Source organism: Kogia breviceps, chromosome 1, assembly GCF_026419965.1.
Source record: "Kogia breviceps isolate mKogBre1 chromosome 1, mKogBre1 haplotype 1, whole genome shotgun sequence".
NCBI lineage: Eukaryota > Metazoa > Chordata > Mammalia > Artiodactyla > Physeteridae > Kogia > Kogia breviceps.
This window is the reverse complement of record NC_081310.1, coordinates 183,103,009-183,118,437: the sequence shown is the minus strand read 5'-3', so window position 1 is coordinate 183,118,437 and position 15,429 is coordinate 183,103,009. Positions and strand designations below refer to the sequence as shown.

Here is a 15,429-nt window from a genome sequence, read left to right as displayed (position 1 = left end):
ACACCCAGGAACCCAAGGGCTTCTGAGACTGGGGGGATGTAGGGGGGTAGGGGGACAGAAGGGGTTTAAATTGAGGTGTGACTCGAACTGGGGAAGAGTGGGGCCTCTCTGGAGGGATTTGCCAGAGCTGCCAGCTGGAGGCAGGGGTGGAAATGCAACCCACTCCCGACCTGGAGCTCTGGGCCAGACACCCACCTGGCCCTCACTCAGACCACAGGGGCGCTTTCCATGCTTTCTGGAAACAGGAAGTGCAGAGGCCTCCTGCTCCAGGCCCCACCCCTCCTGGGACCCTCCTTCCCCACTACTGCTTCACCTCACTCTGAGGTCTTTTCCCTCCTGGATCCTTCCCCCAACCAGTCAGGCCCTCTCCCGGGGTCCCTGGGCCTCTGACCCTTCCGTCACCTCCTTGGTAGCGCAAGGTGCCAAGCCGATGGGCAGTTTAGGTTGACGGCCCAGAGCTGGATGGGCCCCTGTGCCCCGCACTTGCCAGCTCCCTGAAGTGCTCTATTTCTCACCTTACTTCCTTCAGGTCATCACTGAAAAGTCACCTTTCCAGTGAGGCCCTCCCCGGTCACTTTATCTAAAGGAGGCATTTTTAACTTGGCATCCCTCTTAGAATTGAGCGGGCTCGGAAACTGGGACAGGAAAAGAAAAAAATGAAAACTGTATTGTCCCTAGCCTCTAGGTGAAATTTAGCATCTCTCTTAAGTATGAACGTAGACAACAAACCACAGAGGCATTACAGCAGTCCCTGTGACCTTGTCACCAGCAGACGTCACAGATATTTACATATCACATTACAGACGTTGCAGATTTCTTTAAATATCTTTCATGCTCGTCACAACTTCAAAGTCACGGTCGTCATCAAACCCGTTGCTAGATCTTGTTATTTAACAAGCTAACAAGGCAGCGCATTTATCACAATTTTTAAAGAACGTTTTGCTATGTTTTAATATAATTGGTTTTCATTGCCATCCTTTGTATTTTATTTAATTCTTTAAAAAGCACTATTCTGAGACTGTCAAAGGGGTCCATGGGGTGATGAAAGGTTAAGAAGCTCACTCTGAAGCATCACAGACCTTCCCACTCCCAGTCGATCTGCTTGAGTTTCCTCCTAATGCTTATTACTTCTAATAATCTACCTATTTATTTATTTTATTTTGTCTCCCTTTACTAGATTATAAGCTCCCTGGGGGCCAGAACTTTTGTCTTGTTCACTGCTGTGTCCCCTAGGACAGCATCTGGCATATAGTAGGTGCTCAATAAATGTTTGTTAAATGAATTAAGGGCAGAGGTTACTGTTCCCATTTTACAGATGAGAAAACTGAGACTCACAGAGGGGCAATGAGTTAACCAGGTCACACAGTATCCAGGCAGAGCGCCCAGGAAGTTTAGAATGTACTGGAGCCTGCAAGTACCTACTCCTGGGGAGTGAAGAGCCTATACCCCACCAGGCAGCAAACCACAGGCTAGTCCTGAGGTCACCAGCCCACCTTAACAGCTTCCTCCCAGTTTCCAGGCCTGACACCACCCCTCCCAGGTACCCACAGACACCAGGGAGGGAGGAAGGGAGGGGCTGACACTTGGGAGCAGGAGTGGGAGGGAGGGGCAGGTGTCAGGTGCCACAAGAGGCCGGGGGCCCACGAACCACAGGTGGGGAAAGCTGTCTCCCTGAGCGCCCTCTCACCTCTCTGTCCACCTGGTGGCAAACCCATCCGCCCACCTCTCCACTCTCTTAGAGCAGGAAGCTGAGAGGACAAAGGAGGTGGACAGCTGTGCAGGAACCCCGGGCAAACTCGCGATCAGCTGGGAGCCCAGGAACTGCAAATCAAGGTGCGCCCACCGGCCCTGGTAGGAGGGGGAGAAGTCTGAGTCTGGAAATAGCTGCTCCTTGGGGCTGAGAGTGGCCTTAGGCGTTCTCGCAGAACCTGGGTCCCTGGATGGAGTAGCAGGCACAGCGGGGTCTGGCAGTGTGCCCTTGGGCAAGTCCCTGTCTCTCTTTGCCTGGGTTCCTGTGGGACAAGCCCCACTCACTGGGGCCTCATGGACAGCGGGAGGGGACATCTCTGGGGGCCTCCGGATTTGTTCAGTGTCGACCAGGAAGCCATCCACTCCTCCCCTACCAGTGGTCCCCCTAAGCCTGCACCTACACGTTGGCTCCCAAACCTGTCTCCACACACTACGGTTTCTTTTTCACCAGGTCCTGACCGTTCAGGAAGTCATGTTGTTTTCATCCTCACTTAGGCCAGTGGCCCCCTCCTAGACAGCATTTTGGGGATGTGTGCTGCGTGGTCCTCAAGAGGTGGGATGTGGAAGGCGGGTGGGGGTGGGATGCAAATGTCTAGCACTGTACAGGGCAATCAACTATTCACTCCTCCCGTGTGGGAAGTACTTGCTTATGTAGATTCTCTGAGCCATGAGCCTAACTCAGTTTTTTTTTTTTTTTTTTTTTTTTTTTTTTTTTGCGGTACGTGGGCCTCTCACTGTTGTGGCCTCTCCCGCTGCGGAGCACAGGCTCCGGACGCGCAGGCTCAGCGGCCACGGCTCACGGGCCCAGCCGCTCCGCGGCATGTGGGATCCTCCCGGACCGGGGCACGAACCCGTGTCCCCTGCATCGGCAGGCGGACTCTCAACCACTGCGCCACCAAGGAAGCCCCCTAACTCCGTTTTATATAAAACAAGGAAAAAGTTTTTACACTCTTTTGATATCTACTGAATTTTCTGGGAGGGAAGACAATTCTTTTTATTTTAAATTTTGCTCAGAATTTTGCCAAGAATTGCTCACAGCTTCAGCAAATCATGTCATTGACGGCAGTGCCACGTTCAGACTTTGAGTCATGTACACCTGGCCTGTCAGGCCAGCGGCAGGGGTCACGGGGCTTCGGCTAGAGGTGCAAGCACCCATCCACCTCACAGTGTCTGTCATCTCGTCCCAACATTTACATATTCAAATAGATACATTATTATAAGTTACTTTTCCTTTTTCTCTCCATTATAGCTATGGAAAATGCACATAGGTGGATAGATTAAGTTATCCGGCGCGTTTCAATGGTAGGATGGTAGAGGCCGCGCTGCAAAAATTTGTTGTAAGAAGAGGCACTGCGTCCGGCAGGGCGGGAACCTTGGCCCTAATCACTGCAGGAGAATGACTTGGTTTCCTTCCCTTCCTTCTCTTGGTTTACACCTTCAGGCTTATCGTGAGAGCTCTGTGGTGGTATTGTGTGTATGCCTTGTACGGAAAGCTATCTTCTTGGAATTAAGACAGATTCAAGGAATAAAATGCAAAGAAACAAGCAGAAGTTTCCATCTGGTTTCTTAGCTCTGGCAGAAGTCAGAGAGCCAGGGAAAGGCTCTGAGTCCAAAACCCCAGCCTGTCCTGACTCCTAAAGTGACCCAAACTGTCTGTGTCAGCCACCGATCTGTTCCTCAGAGGGAATTTCCCAGTGGGCAGGAGGGGCACAGCAGATGCAGAGCTGCATGCCACAGGACCCCTGTGTCCTCCTTCCTCACTGCCAGCCGCCTCCACTTCTCCCACTCGACACTTCACACTTTCTGGGTTTCCCCCACCCCCACCCAAACCACACCATAATCAGAAAATCAGTGACTGTCACCATTCAAAGGGACTGCAAGATCTCCTCCAGTCCCAGGCATTTGAAGTAACAAAATCTCTGACCTGTATCCAGCTCTCAGCATGTGCCAACTGATATGCTAGTACCCGTTTCCTTAATGCTCACAAAAATCCCACGAGGTAGGTAACATTGTTATCCCCATGTTACAGATGATGAAACGGAGACACAGAGAGGTTAAGCCATTTGCCCAATATCATCCAGCAATTCACTGGCAGAGCTGGCACTGAAATCCAGGTCGGCTGGTGGTAGAGCCCAGGCTGTTGAAGACCATGAGCCTCCAAGGTCTGAAAGTCCCATCGAGTTCCACGGGCATAGGAGTGCCCACTCAGGCCTCTTCTGCCTCCCAGGACCACTGAGACTGGTAAGAGAATGGCTGTGAGGATGTCTCATAAACCCAGCCTCCTGCATGTCCCAGAACCACGAGCCCAGCCTCAGCCTTGCCTGCTCCAAGAACTCACTGCTACACAATGCTTTGCAAACCTATCTCCCTCCCGGCGGGCCTTGCAGGGTGGGTGCAAGTCTGTGGGTATAAATACCACAAAGAAATCGTTTTCAGCAGCAGAAGGGCCAGGTAAGGTCTCAGTGACACAGAGAATCACCGTCTCTTTGCTTTCTGGAGTTCACCTCCCAGAAAAGGGTGTAGGTGCTTTGCTGGGCTCCCAAGACTGACCTCCCCTTCTGCTGCAGCTGTAGGGGGCCTCCCTCACCACCGCCATCTGGGCCTGCGGACTTGGCCACCACCCCACGGTCCAACTGCATCCAAGCAAGCTACCACCAACCAGTGGCGAGCGACTCTCCACTCAGGGCTGGGGCTGGGATTAAGTTGCAAAAGGCTCGAGAGATTGGGGATGACAAAAGGGGCTTGGAGACTAATTAGGAGCAGCAATGAAAGCTTAATTCATAAAAGCAAACATTTTCCATCCATCAACCTGCAACCAGTTAAGGGCAACGTCTGAAAGAAATCTGGGCGTGGGGAAGGGAGCCAACAGGAACAGGAAATGTTTGAAAGAATGTAAACTATTTCAGTTTCATAAAAAGTAACAAGTAAACAGTTATTACATGCAAATAATGCCCTGGTTTTAATTAATGCTGAAAAGTCAAAATATGTTTGACATTTGTATGTATACACTGAGCGGCTGGAAAGGAAAAAATGGTGCCCAGATGCCCTTTTCCGAGCAGGACTGGCGGCTCAGAGGGAACTAAAACCTTAAGCAGGTCTTGTTTATTGGTGATGAAAAGTACCATTCTGCCTCAGCCTCCGTCGCAACTGGAAGCAGAGGGAACCTAGCTTACTTTCTTAAGCGGGAGGGGCCGGCTGGTGCTGGGGAAGGACACTCCCCACTTTTCGGCAGGCTGGTCTTAAAGGGCCAGCGAGCCCTCAAGTCTCCATTTCGCCCTGGCAGGGGTTCTAGAACTTCTCCACCCAGAAGTGATGATGGGTTTCAGGTCCCAGCAGCCTCCCACTCAAGAGCCCCTGGCAGCAGCCACAGCCCTGCCTTCCTTCATATTGCCTGAGGAAGATCAGACAGGCAGGGTGGCATGCCAGCCATGATTCTAGGGTGGGAGACGGCAGCCTTCAAGCTATGCTTTCCAACATTCAGCATCCTGCACTGCATTCGTTTCTTTTCTAAACCACCTTAAGGCTCGAAGAACTGGTGAAACTGTGGCTTCAGGAGACCGCAGCTGGGGAGAGGCAGCCTCAAAGTGTGGGGGAGATTCCAGCCCAGTGGGGAGAGTGGCTGGGGTGCTAGGGACCTAAAGCCCAAGGATTTGTCTAAATCAGTCTCGAAGCATCCTGCCAAAAAAGATTGATGAGGCCCCATTTTGAAGACAGTGATAGTCCACTATCTTCTTCCAGCATCTTTTGTGAGACAAGGGTGCTTAATCGGGAAAGAGGGGAGGTGTGGAAGACTTCACAAGTTAGTAAACCCCAGAAATGGGAAGAAAATTGTGTCTTTTCGGGCAAAAGAGCCTAACTTTCTTCACATCCTCAAAAGGGTCTGTAACACCCTAAGGGGTTCCAAACTGCTGTTTTCGACACAGCTGGCCCTGAAGACCTGTTTCTGGGGCTGCCACAGGGACCCCAAGGCCTCGCTCTCAGCTTCCTTCTCCCCGCCTTTGCCATTGCCAAAGTTGGGCTGGCGAGGTCTCCCTCCCGCTCACCTCGCCCACTTCGGCCCACGAAGCGAAGGTCGTTGAACCTGGCCACCTGGTTCTTCATGACAGCAGAGGCGTTGCGCAGCTCAGCGGAGTAGTTCTCATCGTTGCCCGCCATCACTGTCACCACCGTTCCATCTGGCACGTCCCCCAGAGCCACCACCTGAGGGCACGGGGGGCAGGGGGACAGCTTAGCAAGGTAGGGGAGGCCAAGGAAAGAAGGGGAGGAGCTGGGCAGGCAGCTCCCCTAGGTCCCAGGCGCACTGCAGATTTTTCAAATGCGGGTTGGGGAAGAGGTTTAAAAACAATAGCGACCTGCCCCCCAATACAACAAAAATCAAAAGACAAAATCTCTACCTTCCACGCCCAAATCCTAGATCAACTGGTTAAGTCACGTCCTGAACAATTTATCCTTTCAATGAAATTTAATCTAAGTGAAAGCAGTGAATGAGCACAGGCAGTATGTTGTGGGGTGCAGTTCCTCTCTTCCCTTCGGCTTGAGCAAAAGAGGAATCAACATGCTCCTAGCAACCCAGTCTCTAAATGAAAATAATATCATCAGTAATAACGGGACTGCTCCCCACATTCAATTAATGCCAGAACCCTTTGGGGTACAAAATTTGGCCCTGAAATTCAGCCCAGGCCCAGTTTATCTGCCTCTGCAGAGCCTGAATTCGTTATGCAAGGAAAATGCAAAATGCAAAACAAACGTGTTTTCAGAGGGGTTGTCCAGAAAACCCCTTTAACGCGAGAGAGGGGCTTTTGACAGCAGGAGGATGCACCTGCTGGGAATTGCAGGATGGGGGTGGACATGCCCCCCTAATACAGTCTCCCCCACGCCCCCATCCCAAGGAGCATGGGGAGGCAGATGCCTTTTGAAAAGGAATCAGACTGCAAAGGCAGTCACAGCCATTTAAACGTGGCCACCGCGTGCAGGGACTAGGGATCCAGATGGTAAAAATTTCAAGGAGAAAATGTTTGGGGTCTGATTAAAAAGGCCAGATTTCCTGTCAACATCCTGTCTTCTTTTAATTTCAAAGATTCCTTTTAAGCTCCAAGTGACAGTAAAACCTCCGATCTGAGGATTAAAGTCACACGGGCTTCCCCCTCCCCCTTCTCCCCGGGAGATTTTCCCCACTGGTATTTTAAGATGTCACCCGGGAGACCTCAAAGAGCCACTCATCCCTTTTTCCAATTTGGAGTCGTCTTAATGGGACCAAGGACAGCCTCAGCTGCCAGGAGCCGCTGTTTCCAGCCACCTCAGGCACCCGCCACCCCCAGCCGCTGGCCCTTCCTGCCTTGCCCTTTCTCACGGCAGCTGTGAGAGGTTTAGGGGAAAACCAAGGCGTTTTCGTTTCATCTCGCTGCCCCCTTAAAAAAATGAAAATGAAACAGTTGCCTACTCCCCAGCAAAGAGAAAAAGCTCCTCTGAATGGCTGGGGGCTGCCAGGGGTGGGAGCGCCCCCAGTCTCTGCCTGACATTCGGGATCCCGGCCGCAACCGTTTAGGGTTCGTTTAGGCCCCCGACCCCGACCTAGAGCCTCCCGGTGTAAAATTTCAGAAGCCGGGAGTTGACGGTGTGAGCAGGAAGTGTTTCTGAAGCAGCGCAGAAGGAGGGGTGCTGCTCCTCTGAGAGGAGGGTAGGCCCTCTCCACCCTCCGCACCCCGCCTCCGGTGTCCTCGCCCTGGTCCCGGGGCTCCTCTGCCCCGCTGCCCGCAGGGCTGTGTCCGAGGGATCCGGGCTGGGGAAGAGCGAAGCCCCATCCGCCCGTTTCCGCATCAACGTCTCGCCGCAGGGCTCCCCAAGGGTGGAGGAGCCAAATCCTCTAAAAGTCGTCCGTGTCGGGTGCATCCAAGAAGGAACGCCGAAGTCCCCGGGCCGGAGCGCGCAAGGAGACCGAAAGCGCCGTGGCTCGGCTGCTGGGCTCTCGCCGCGGGGTCGCGGGCACGTCCCCTCCCCTCCCTTTCTGGGGCCCGGGCTCCAGCAGCTAAGACGCCCGAAGGCGCAGGGCCGGTGTCCTCCCGCCCGGGGCCACGCACTCACCTTGAAGGCGACGGGCAGCGTCTTGTTACAGCGCCAGTGTGAGGGCAGCACGGAGCAGAGGAAGTTGGGGCTGTCGGTGCGCACGAGTTCGCCCGCGTGGTCCGCCAGTACGTCCACCATCGAGCGCACCTCGGGTCGGGCGCGCCCGCCGGGCCCCACGGCCGCCTGTGCGCCCAGCGCGCCGCTGTTCTCGCCCATCTTGCCGCCGCCGCCGCCGCCGCCGCAGGGGAAGGCCGTGGAGGGAGGTGTGAAGCGGCGGCTGGTGCTCGGGTCTACAGGAATACGCATAACAGCGGCCGTCAGGGCACCGGGCGGGCGGCGGCGGCGCGGCTCCCCCGGGGGCGGCTGGCGCGGGCGCCTCCTCGGCCGCCGCTGCCGCGAGAATCGGGAAAGCAGAAGCAGCCGGGCCGAGGCCTCAGGGCGCAGGGGGCGGCGCCCGGGGACGCCTCTCCTGGGCCAGCCAGCCGCGAGGCCTCGCTGCCCCGACGGCCGCGCAGCCGGTCCGCTAGTCCCGCATCCTGGGCGAGCGGCCCGCGTGCGGCCGCCCCTCGCAGCGATCCCGGTTGCCTTGGCCGCGGCGGGGCCCGCGCGGGCTGTGCCGCCACCGCCGCCGCCTCCCGCCCCCGCAGCCCGCTAGCGGCCTCCCCACCGACTCCGCGGCCGCAGCCCCAGATCAAATCCTCGAGAATCAAGTGGCGGTGCCGAAACCGCCCGCGAGGAGTTAGTACCCCGGGGCCCGCGGGGGCGGGGCCGGCCCGAGCGACGCGTCGTGCAGCCAATCGGAGCCCCCATCGCGGGCACCTCGGCCGCGCTCGCGGGGGAGGAACGGGGACCGCCGAAGGCCGCCCAGCGGGGAGGGGCGGAAGGCTCCGCCCCGCCGAGGACACCAGGGGTTGGGGGCCCCCAGTGCGACCGCCCTGGGCTCCTTGAGAGTTCTGGGGAGCCGGAGCCGAGGCTAAGAATTTGTTTAAAACGTCTGGTCCCTACAGAGGCTCATTTGCCGCCGCCTCCTGACTCGGGGGCTGCAGCTCCTCTTCTGTCGCCCTTCCCGGCCGCCCGCAGCCAGGCCTCCCCAGCTCCAGCTGCTTTCGGCCTGTGAAGCTTGCACCCTCAGCTGGGGGCCGCGGGGGCCTCAAGGCCGGTGACATCCAGCGGGGTGCTGCCCCAAAGTGGCTTCACACTGCTCCTACCTGCTCCGCAAATTATTTTGACCCAAGAGCCTCCACCGCATACGAGATTACGCGCGAGCCAGAGGCCTCTGCAGCTCCCAGCTCTGTGCGACTTTCCTCCCGGCCTCGGTGGCCCCGGTGCCAACTTGGAGACAGAGGGAAGGGTGTCCCTTACGCGCCCTCATCGGCTTGGGGGCGAGTAACCCCATTCCTCTCCGCTCTCCCCTCAAAATAACTTTCAGCATCGTGCAGGCCTCGTTGCGTCGTTCTTCGTTGTGGCGGTCTGAGGGTCTTCGAAAAACGCAGTTCGAAAAACGCGGTGGGGCCTGAAAAACGCGAATGTTTACCCCCGCCCCCCACCGACCCCGCGCGCATGTAAACACTGTCCTGCATCGAGGAAGAGGACGCGAGTCCCTGGTGAGAGGAAAACTGTGCAGAGAACGCAGGAATGGCTTCAAAGCTAAGGGCCCCTTCTTCCAAAGGAGGGAATTTTCATCCACCATGTGGATGCAAACTGGCCCCCGCGGGTCCACGCCCACCTCTTCCCTGGCGATGCGCATGGGCCGCGCGGGCAGGAACCAAAGACAGCTCTGCCGAGGCACTGCTCGCCGGCCCTGGGTCCTCGCTCCCACCCCCGGCCGCGTGGCCCATTCCCTGGCGGCAAGCAGGCAAACAGTCCCTCTCCCGCCTCCTAGGCCGGGCGAGCGGGCGTAGGGACAGGCTACATCGAGGAGGGGAACTGGAAAGATCAAGCCGCCATTCACACTGGATTGTCGCCCCAGATGCGCTCCCTGGAGTCTGGGGAACGAACGCATGCAGAGCCTCCCCGCCGTTTTGCAGATCGGGTTGGATATTCGTTGTTTCCGGCACTCGGCAGGTGCAAAAAGACCGATTCCAAGCCTCGGGAGCAAAGAAGCGTAGGATCTGAAGGTGGCTGCAAGATCTCGCCCTAGATCTGACCCCGGCCCATCGCGCGCCATTTCGTCATTTCCAAACGAAATCAAGCCCGGCGTCCGCTCCAGGGAGGACCGGCTCTGGCCCAGCCTCGACCACCTGGAGAGCTGATCCCCACCCCTGTCGGAGCCTCACGTCAGTCCCTTGGGCCATTTAGAGAGCAGGGACGACGAAGGTCCCTCACTGGACCTTTTTATAGAGCGGACACGTCGGAGTTGCAGATCGCCGGGACTCAGGCCCGCTCGCTCACGTGAGCGCTGACACTAGCCGCAGAACTAGAAGAAAGTGAGGAACTGGGACCTTGGCGCATCCAACCTCTGGGAGCTTCCTGCCAGGTAGGGCCCGGGGCCAAGGAGGACGGGCGACGCCGCACTGCCCTGGAGCGGCTTTGGGGCCAGGACCCGCTGCTTCTGGGGTTCGTAAATTCGATTTGTCGAGTGGTTTTGATTTGCAGCCATGCCCTTACTTGTCTCTCCGCCTGATTTCTCCCTGTCATCCTACGGCGGGTTTACAAATGGGTTTCCTGAGAATAGGACTCCTGTGGATCTTGGCACCTGGCACAGGACCCGTCATGGCTCCAGCCCTAAGGAAGGCGCTCGCTGCCAGTGGGCGCCGGAACCAGGGAACCTGGGTTGTAGACGTAGGAGGTCGCCGGGGCCGCCGGGGGAGGAGCAGTTCCGAGATCCACCGCTAGTTGACGCCTGCACTCTGCCAGCCGCGGAGATGCCCCGACAGGCTCTGCGCACAGATGTGCGCCAGCTGCGGTCCCGCGTTCAGGCGCCGCCGGCCGCCTCCTGCAAGCTGCCCCTTCTGGACGGACCTCCCGCCCGATTCCTCACCATCTGTGCGGCTACGTATCGGACAAACCAATGGCCTTGTGGTAGACCAGAGGCTGCCCTCTCCGCCCCCTATGGACCAGGACGCTCTCTGCCTTCGCATCTCGGACGCCGCGGGGGGGGGGGGGGGCTCCTGCGGCCTCCGACCCGCTGCAGAACAACATTCCCTCTGGCAGAAATGCACAGTACTTTCCTGTCCTGTTCCGGAGCACCGGGGTTGAGGAGCACTCACAGAGGAACAGACCAGCGCTTTCCCAATTTCAACCTAAGGCAAACCTACTTGTCCCCACCCCAGACTGACAGACTTAGGGTCACACCTCTGTCCCCTTCTCTTCCCACCCCCTCTCTCCCCATTTTTCGAAGGATAGTTAGAGTTGGAAAGCTCCCAGTCCCCAAGCTGGGACACCCAGTTACCCTCTCCCTTCCCCATCTTATGTGGACAGTCATCTCCTCTCCTTCTTCTCTGGGACCCATGGACAAACAGCCCACCTAAGGGAACGCCAAGTTGTGGGCAGCAGGGGGAGGAAGCCAGGAGGTCTGGACCTACCTTGGCCCAGAGCTGGGTAAACAGGGACACAACCTGGAGCCTGCAGAGTCTGGCTTCTGGGAGCCACTCCTCCCGCCAGTGTTCTCCACCCCTGGCAGGGGATCCATGGGGTCAGAATGACCCTGCGTCGGGCACCCTCCTCCTGCTGCAGGAGAATGTCTAGCAGTGCGCTTCTAGTGCACTCCCAGTAGTGAGGTGCCTGCACGTCTCTCCCCTCCCGCCAGAGAGAGCGCTTCTGAGGGCAGGTCTGATTCCTAGGGAGTCCCAGTGCTTGGGGAGGGGTGAGGACCCCCCCAGCCGGGTCAGATAGTGGACGTATATGCTCTGGAAAACCTTCTAAGAGGTCCATTGACTGCGGAAGGAGCTTTGGTCTGCCGTCCCACTGCCTGAGTTCTTCCACCACCTACCGTGATCTAGGGAAAATTGCTTAAAACCTCTCTGAGCCTCATCTGTTTCGTCTGTACAGTGGGGGTAATAACAGTGGCCTCCTCATAGAGTTGTGTGTAAAGTGCTTAGCAAAGGCCTGGCACATAGGTGGTGCTCCATCCATTCGAGCCGCCACTGTTGTTTATACTAAAAAAATAAATCCTGATCACCCCTTGTCCGGGGCCTTTGGCAAGTCCCTTCCCCTCTCTGGGCCTCACATTTCCCATTTGTGAAATACCCAGTTCCCAAATTCAAAGCTTCCCCAGACTCTGAACCTAGTCCTTGTCAATCCTGTCCTCCTTGGTTCTCCTGGGGGCGGCCTCGGGGAGCTAAGGAATGTCCAGGCAGAGACAGCTTGCAGGAGGGTTTTCCAGCAACCATCATAGGGCTGCCAGTGCCTGGATCTTGAGGACTCACCTTCCCCTGGGCTCTCTTACCCTCACTCTGGAAACCCACTCACCTCACCCCCTACCTCCCCACAGACACTTTCCCAAGTAGAAACTGGCCTCAGCCAGCACTGTCAGCCCTCACGCCTTCCCCAGCAGGCGGCTGTTCCCTTTATCCTGAGTCTCATGGGAGCCCTAGTCCAGTGAATAGACAGAGGACAGTCATCCAGAAGCTAATGGTTTCTCCCAGCGCCACCTCCACACCCACTCCAGAGAGACCCATGGTGAAACCTGTTTCTTTCCTAGTGCCCTGGAACCCAAGGTGGAACATTCCTGTCCCTCACTGAGCCTCAGTTTCCTCTTCTGTGAATGGAGGTCATTCTAATTGCTCCATTTCACAATCTGGAGGGGAGGGGCATTGTGTTTCACCCTATCAAAAATACCATCAATTGTTCCATGTGAAAGAAAAAGAAAGAGAATGCTGCTAATTAAACTAGGACTTGTCTGTGTCCTTCTTTCAGATATATATTTATACATATGTAAGTTTTATTATATATGCTACCTATACATCATATATTAAAATATACATACATAATTAGTGAGAAGGGGTCATGAAAAACACTAATATGGTTGAGGGGTTGCTGCCTTCGGAGTTGGGAGCCTTCACCCCAGAGAATCCATCTCTGAGGCCGTCCCTCCTGGGCAGCCTCTCAGGAAGGCTCCTGTTGATGGGGCTGGAGGAGGAGGACAAGTGGCTTCTCAAATTGCAGAGGTTTTTTGTTTTTTTTTTTTCTCTTTTGGAAAGGGCCAGACTCTGAGGGGAGGGCGAGGGAACTGGGGAGAACATGGTGAGTAGGACACAGCTACAGTCTCTGCCGTTAACTGGCTGTAACTTTTGCCCAGGGTCTGCACCTCTCTGAGCCTTGGTCCCCTGGACAATAAAGTAGGAAGAGCAGTAACAGCCATGTTGGCTGAGGTCCAGGCACTGTGTTTGGGCTTTAAGTGCATCTTACAATCCTCATGTATTCGTGGTAGGTGTTATGCCCATTTATTTTTTTTTTTTTTTCGGTATGCGGGCCTCTCACTGCTGTGGCCTCTCCCGTTGCGGAGCACAGGCTCCGGACGCGCAGGCCCAGCGGCCATGGCTCACGGGCTTAGTTGCTCCGCGGCATGTGGGATCTTCCCGGACCGGGGCACGAACCCGTGTCTCCTGCATCGGCAGGCGGATTCTCAACCACTGCGCCACCAGGGAAGCCCTCGCCCATTTAGATGAAAAGAAACATTGCTCAAGGTTGTCTGGGCTAAGGAAGACAAGAACCAAATTAAAAGCTCAGTCTGACTCAAAATTCGGGGAGGAGGCACCTCAAATGGTTATATACGTTCCTCCCCCCTCCCCCCACCAGTGGTTAAATGAAGAAATGGGAAGAGCCCAGTGTACAGATATTGAAAGAGCTCAGTACAGTTCGCTGTGATGATGGTAGGGGAGCTAGAGGCAATAAAAGTTGTTACACAGCGGTGGACTTGGAAATCAGCAGACCCTTCAGACTCCAGGAAGCGGCTGCAGGGGTTGTCCGCTCCCACAGCCGGCTCTCTTTTCACCTCGGAACCCACTCTCCAGTGAGGAGGCTGACTCAGCCGTAGGCCCCGGGTTACAGATAGGAACGCTGAGGTCCAGAACGGGGAGAAACTTGACCTGAGGCACCAAGGAAGAAAGGAGACTTGCACGGAGCTCCCGCAAGGCCAGGGGGCAGCACCACAGCCGGGCGGCCTGACCTCCGCCCACCCTGCTGGAGCCCCGCAGACGCAGACGGAGCCGCGAGCCAGGGCTGCAGGGCCTCCCTCCAGCGCCCCCTCCCTGCCAGGTGAGACCCATCGCTCCAGAGGAGGTGCCCCGTCTCGCTGCAGGCCTCACTTTCACCAGCCTTCTAGGCTTTGGGCCGGCTCCCCGCAGTACCCCAGATGATTTTCACTGTTGACCCTGGGTTGGAGCCTCAGGAGGTGCCGACTCCCTCTTGTCCCTGCAGCCGCGGAGCCCCCCACTCCCACCCTGCTGTAGCTCCCCTGGGAGAGGGCGCCCAGCTCTGGGAATGCGAGAGGGAGGACGGAGGGCAGAGTGGCGGTCTCAGCACAAGCCTGGCCAGGGGAGAGGAGGTGGCCCCATCAGCAGCCAGGGAAGTGGATTCTGGCTTTGGCTCCCACCACTGGGTCTGGCCTTCCTATCACCCTCCCTGTCCCTCACTTTGGTCATCTATAAAACGGAAATAATTCTGGCAGAGCGCTGTGGTCTATGACTAACAATTGCCCTAATTGATTGGACTCCTGCTGTGTGCTGGGAGTGCTACCCCGATTATCACTAACCCTTATGAGGCTTCCGCAGGGTAGAGATTTTGTTTTCTCCACTTTACGGGTGGGAAAATTGAGGCTCAGAGAGTAAAGAGCTTCTTCCCTTTGGGCCTCAGAACCTGAGAAGTTCAAACAAGAAAGTCTCGAGGGCTCTTCCTTTTTTTTTTGCAGGATCGTAGTTCCCCCACCAGGGATTGAACCTGGGACCACAGCTGAGTCCTAACCACTGGACCACCAGGGTAGTCCCTCGAGGGCCCTTCTTTTCACATGAGTCCTTGACACAGAGCAGGGCTCTGTCTCTGCTCTGCTGGCTGGTCACAGTGCCTCCATCCACAGCACTGGGTGGGTGCCAAGCTCCTTGCTGGCAGAGCCATCAAATCAGAGGACTCTTCTGTTGGGGGGCAGGGAAGAGCAGGAGAATGGTGAGAGGGGCCTGGGTATCTTGGAGCCCAAGGGGGCTTCAGGGAAGGATGTGACCTTTCCCCAGGCCAAGGATGGAGCTTCCGCTCTGGCAGTTAAGGAAAGGGCTCTTCTGAGTGGCTGTTGCCTCTTGCATCCCCTATAGTAGAGGAAAGACAGGAGGGCTTTCAGGTTCAAAATGCCTCCAAACCTTAATCAGGTAGCAAGAATGGGAGTCCAAGAAATTGGTCGTCCCAAAGCCAATTTTTCGAATAGGGTTGGAGCCACGGGGTTAGAATGCTGAGCTTTATTAATCGTATTGACAACAGTTAAAGTTCATCTAGCCTCACAATACTTCTATGGGGGAGGTACAGTTATCACCCCCATTTTACAGGTGAGAAAGCCGAAGACAGAGAGGTTAAGTAATTCACCCAAGGACACACAGCTGGGAAACTGTGGAGCTAGGATTCCAAGTAGGCAGCGTGGCCCCAGAGCCCACGTTCCTGACCACCACACTCTTGTTCTCATGGACCAGAATC

General features: G+C 56.2%; 1 protein-coding gene across 3 annotated transcripts in view; it reads right to left on the bottom strand.

Annotated features, from left to right (window-relative positions):
- RUNX3 (RUNX family transcription factor 3) overlaps positions 1-15,429 on the bottom strand; it is a 60,843-nt gene that overhangs the window by 19,453 nt on the left and 25,961 nt on the right. For 2 of the 3 annotated variants that reach the window (XM_059038751.2, XM_067017414.1), the window contains exons 1-2: positions 7,831-8,118; positions 5,793-5,949 (exon numbers count right to left, since the gene is read on the bottom strand). In XM_059038751.2, the coding sequence (XP_058894734.1) occupies positions 5,793-5,949; positions 7,831-8,118 (445 nt within the window). Of the gene's footprint in view, positions 1-5,792; positions 5,950-7,830; positions 8,119-15,429 lie in introns of those variants that run through there. The other variant, XM_059038758.2, reaches the window with a different exon arrangement.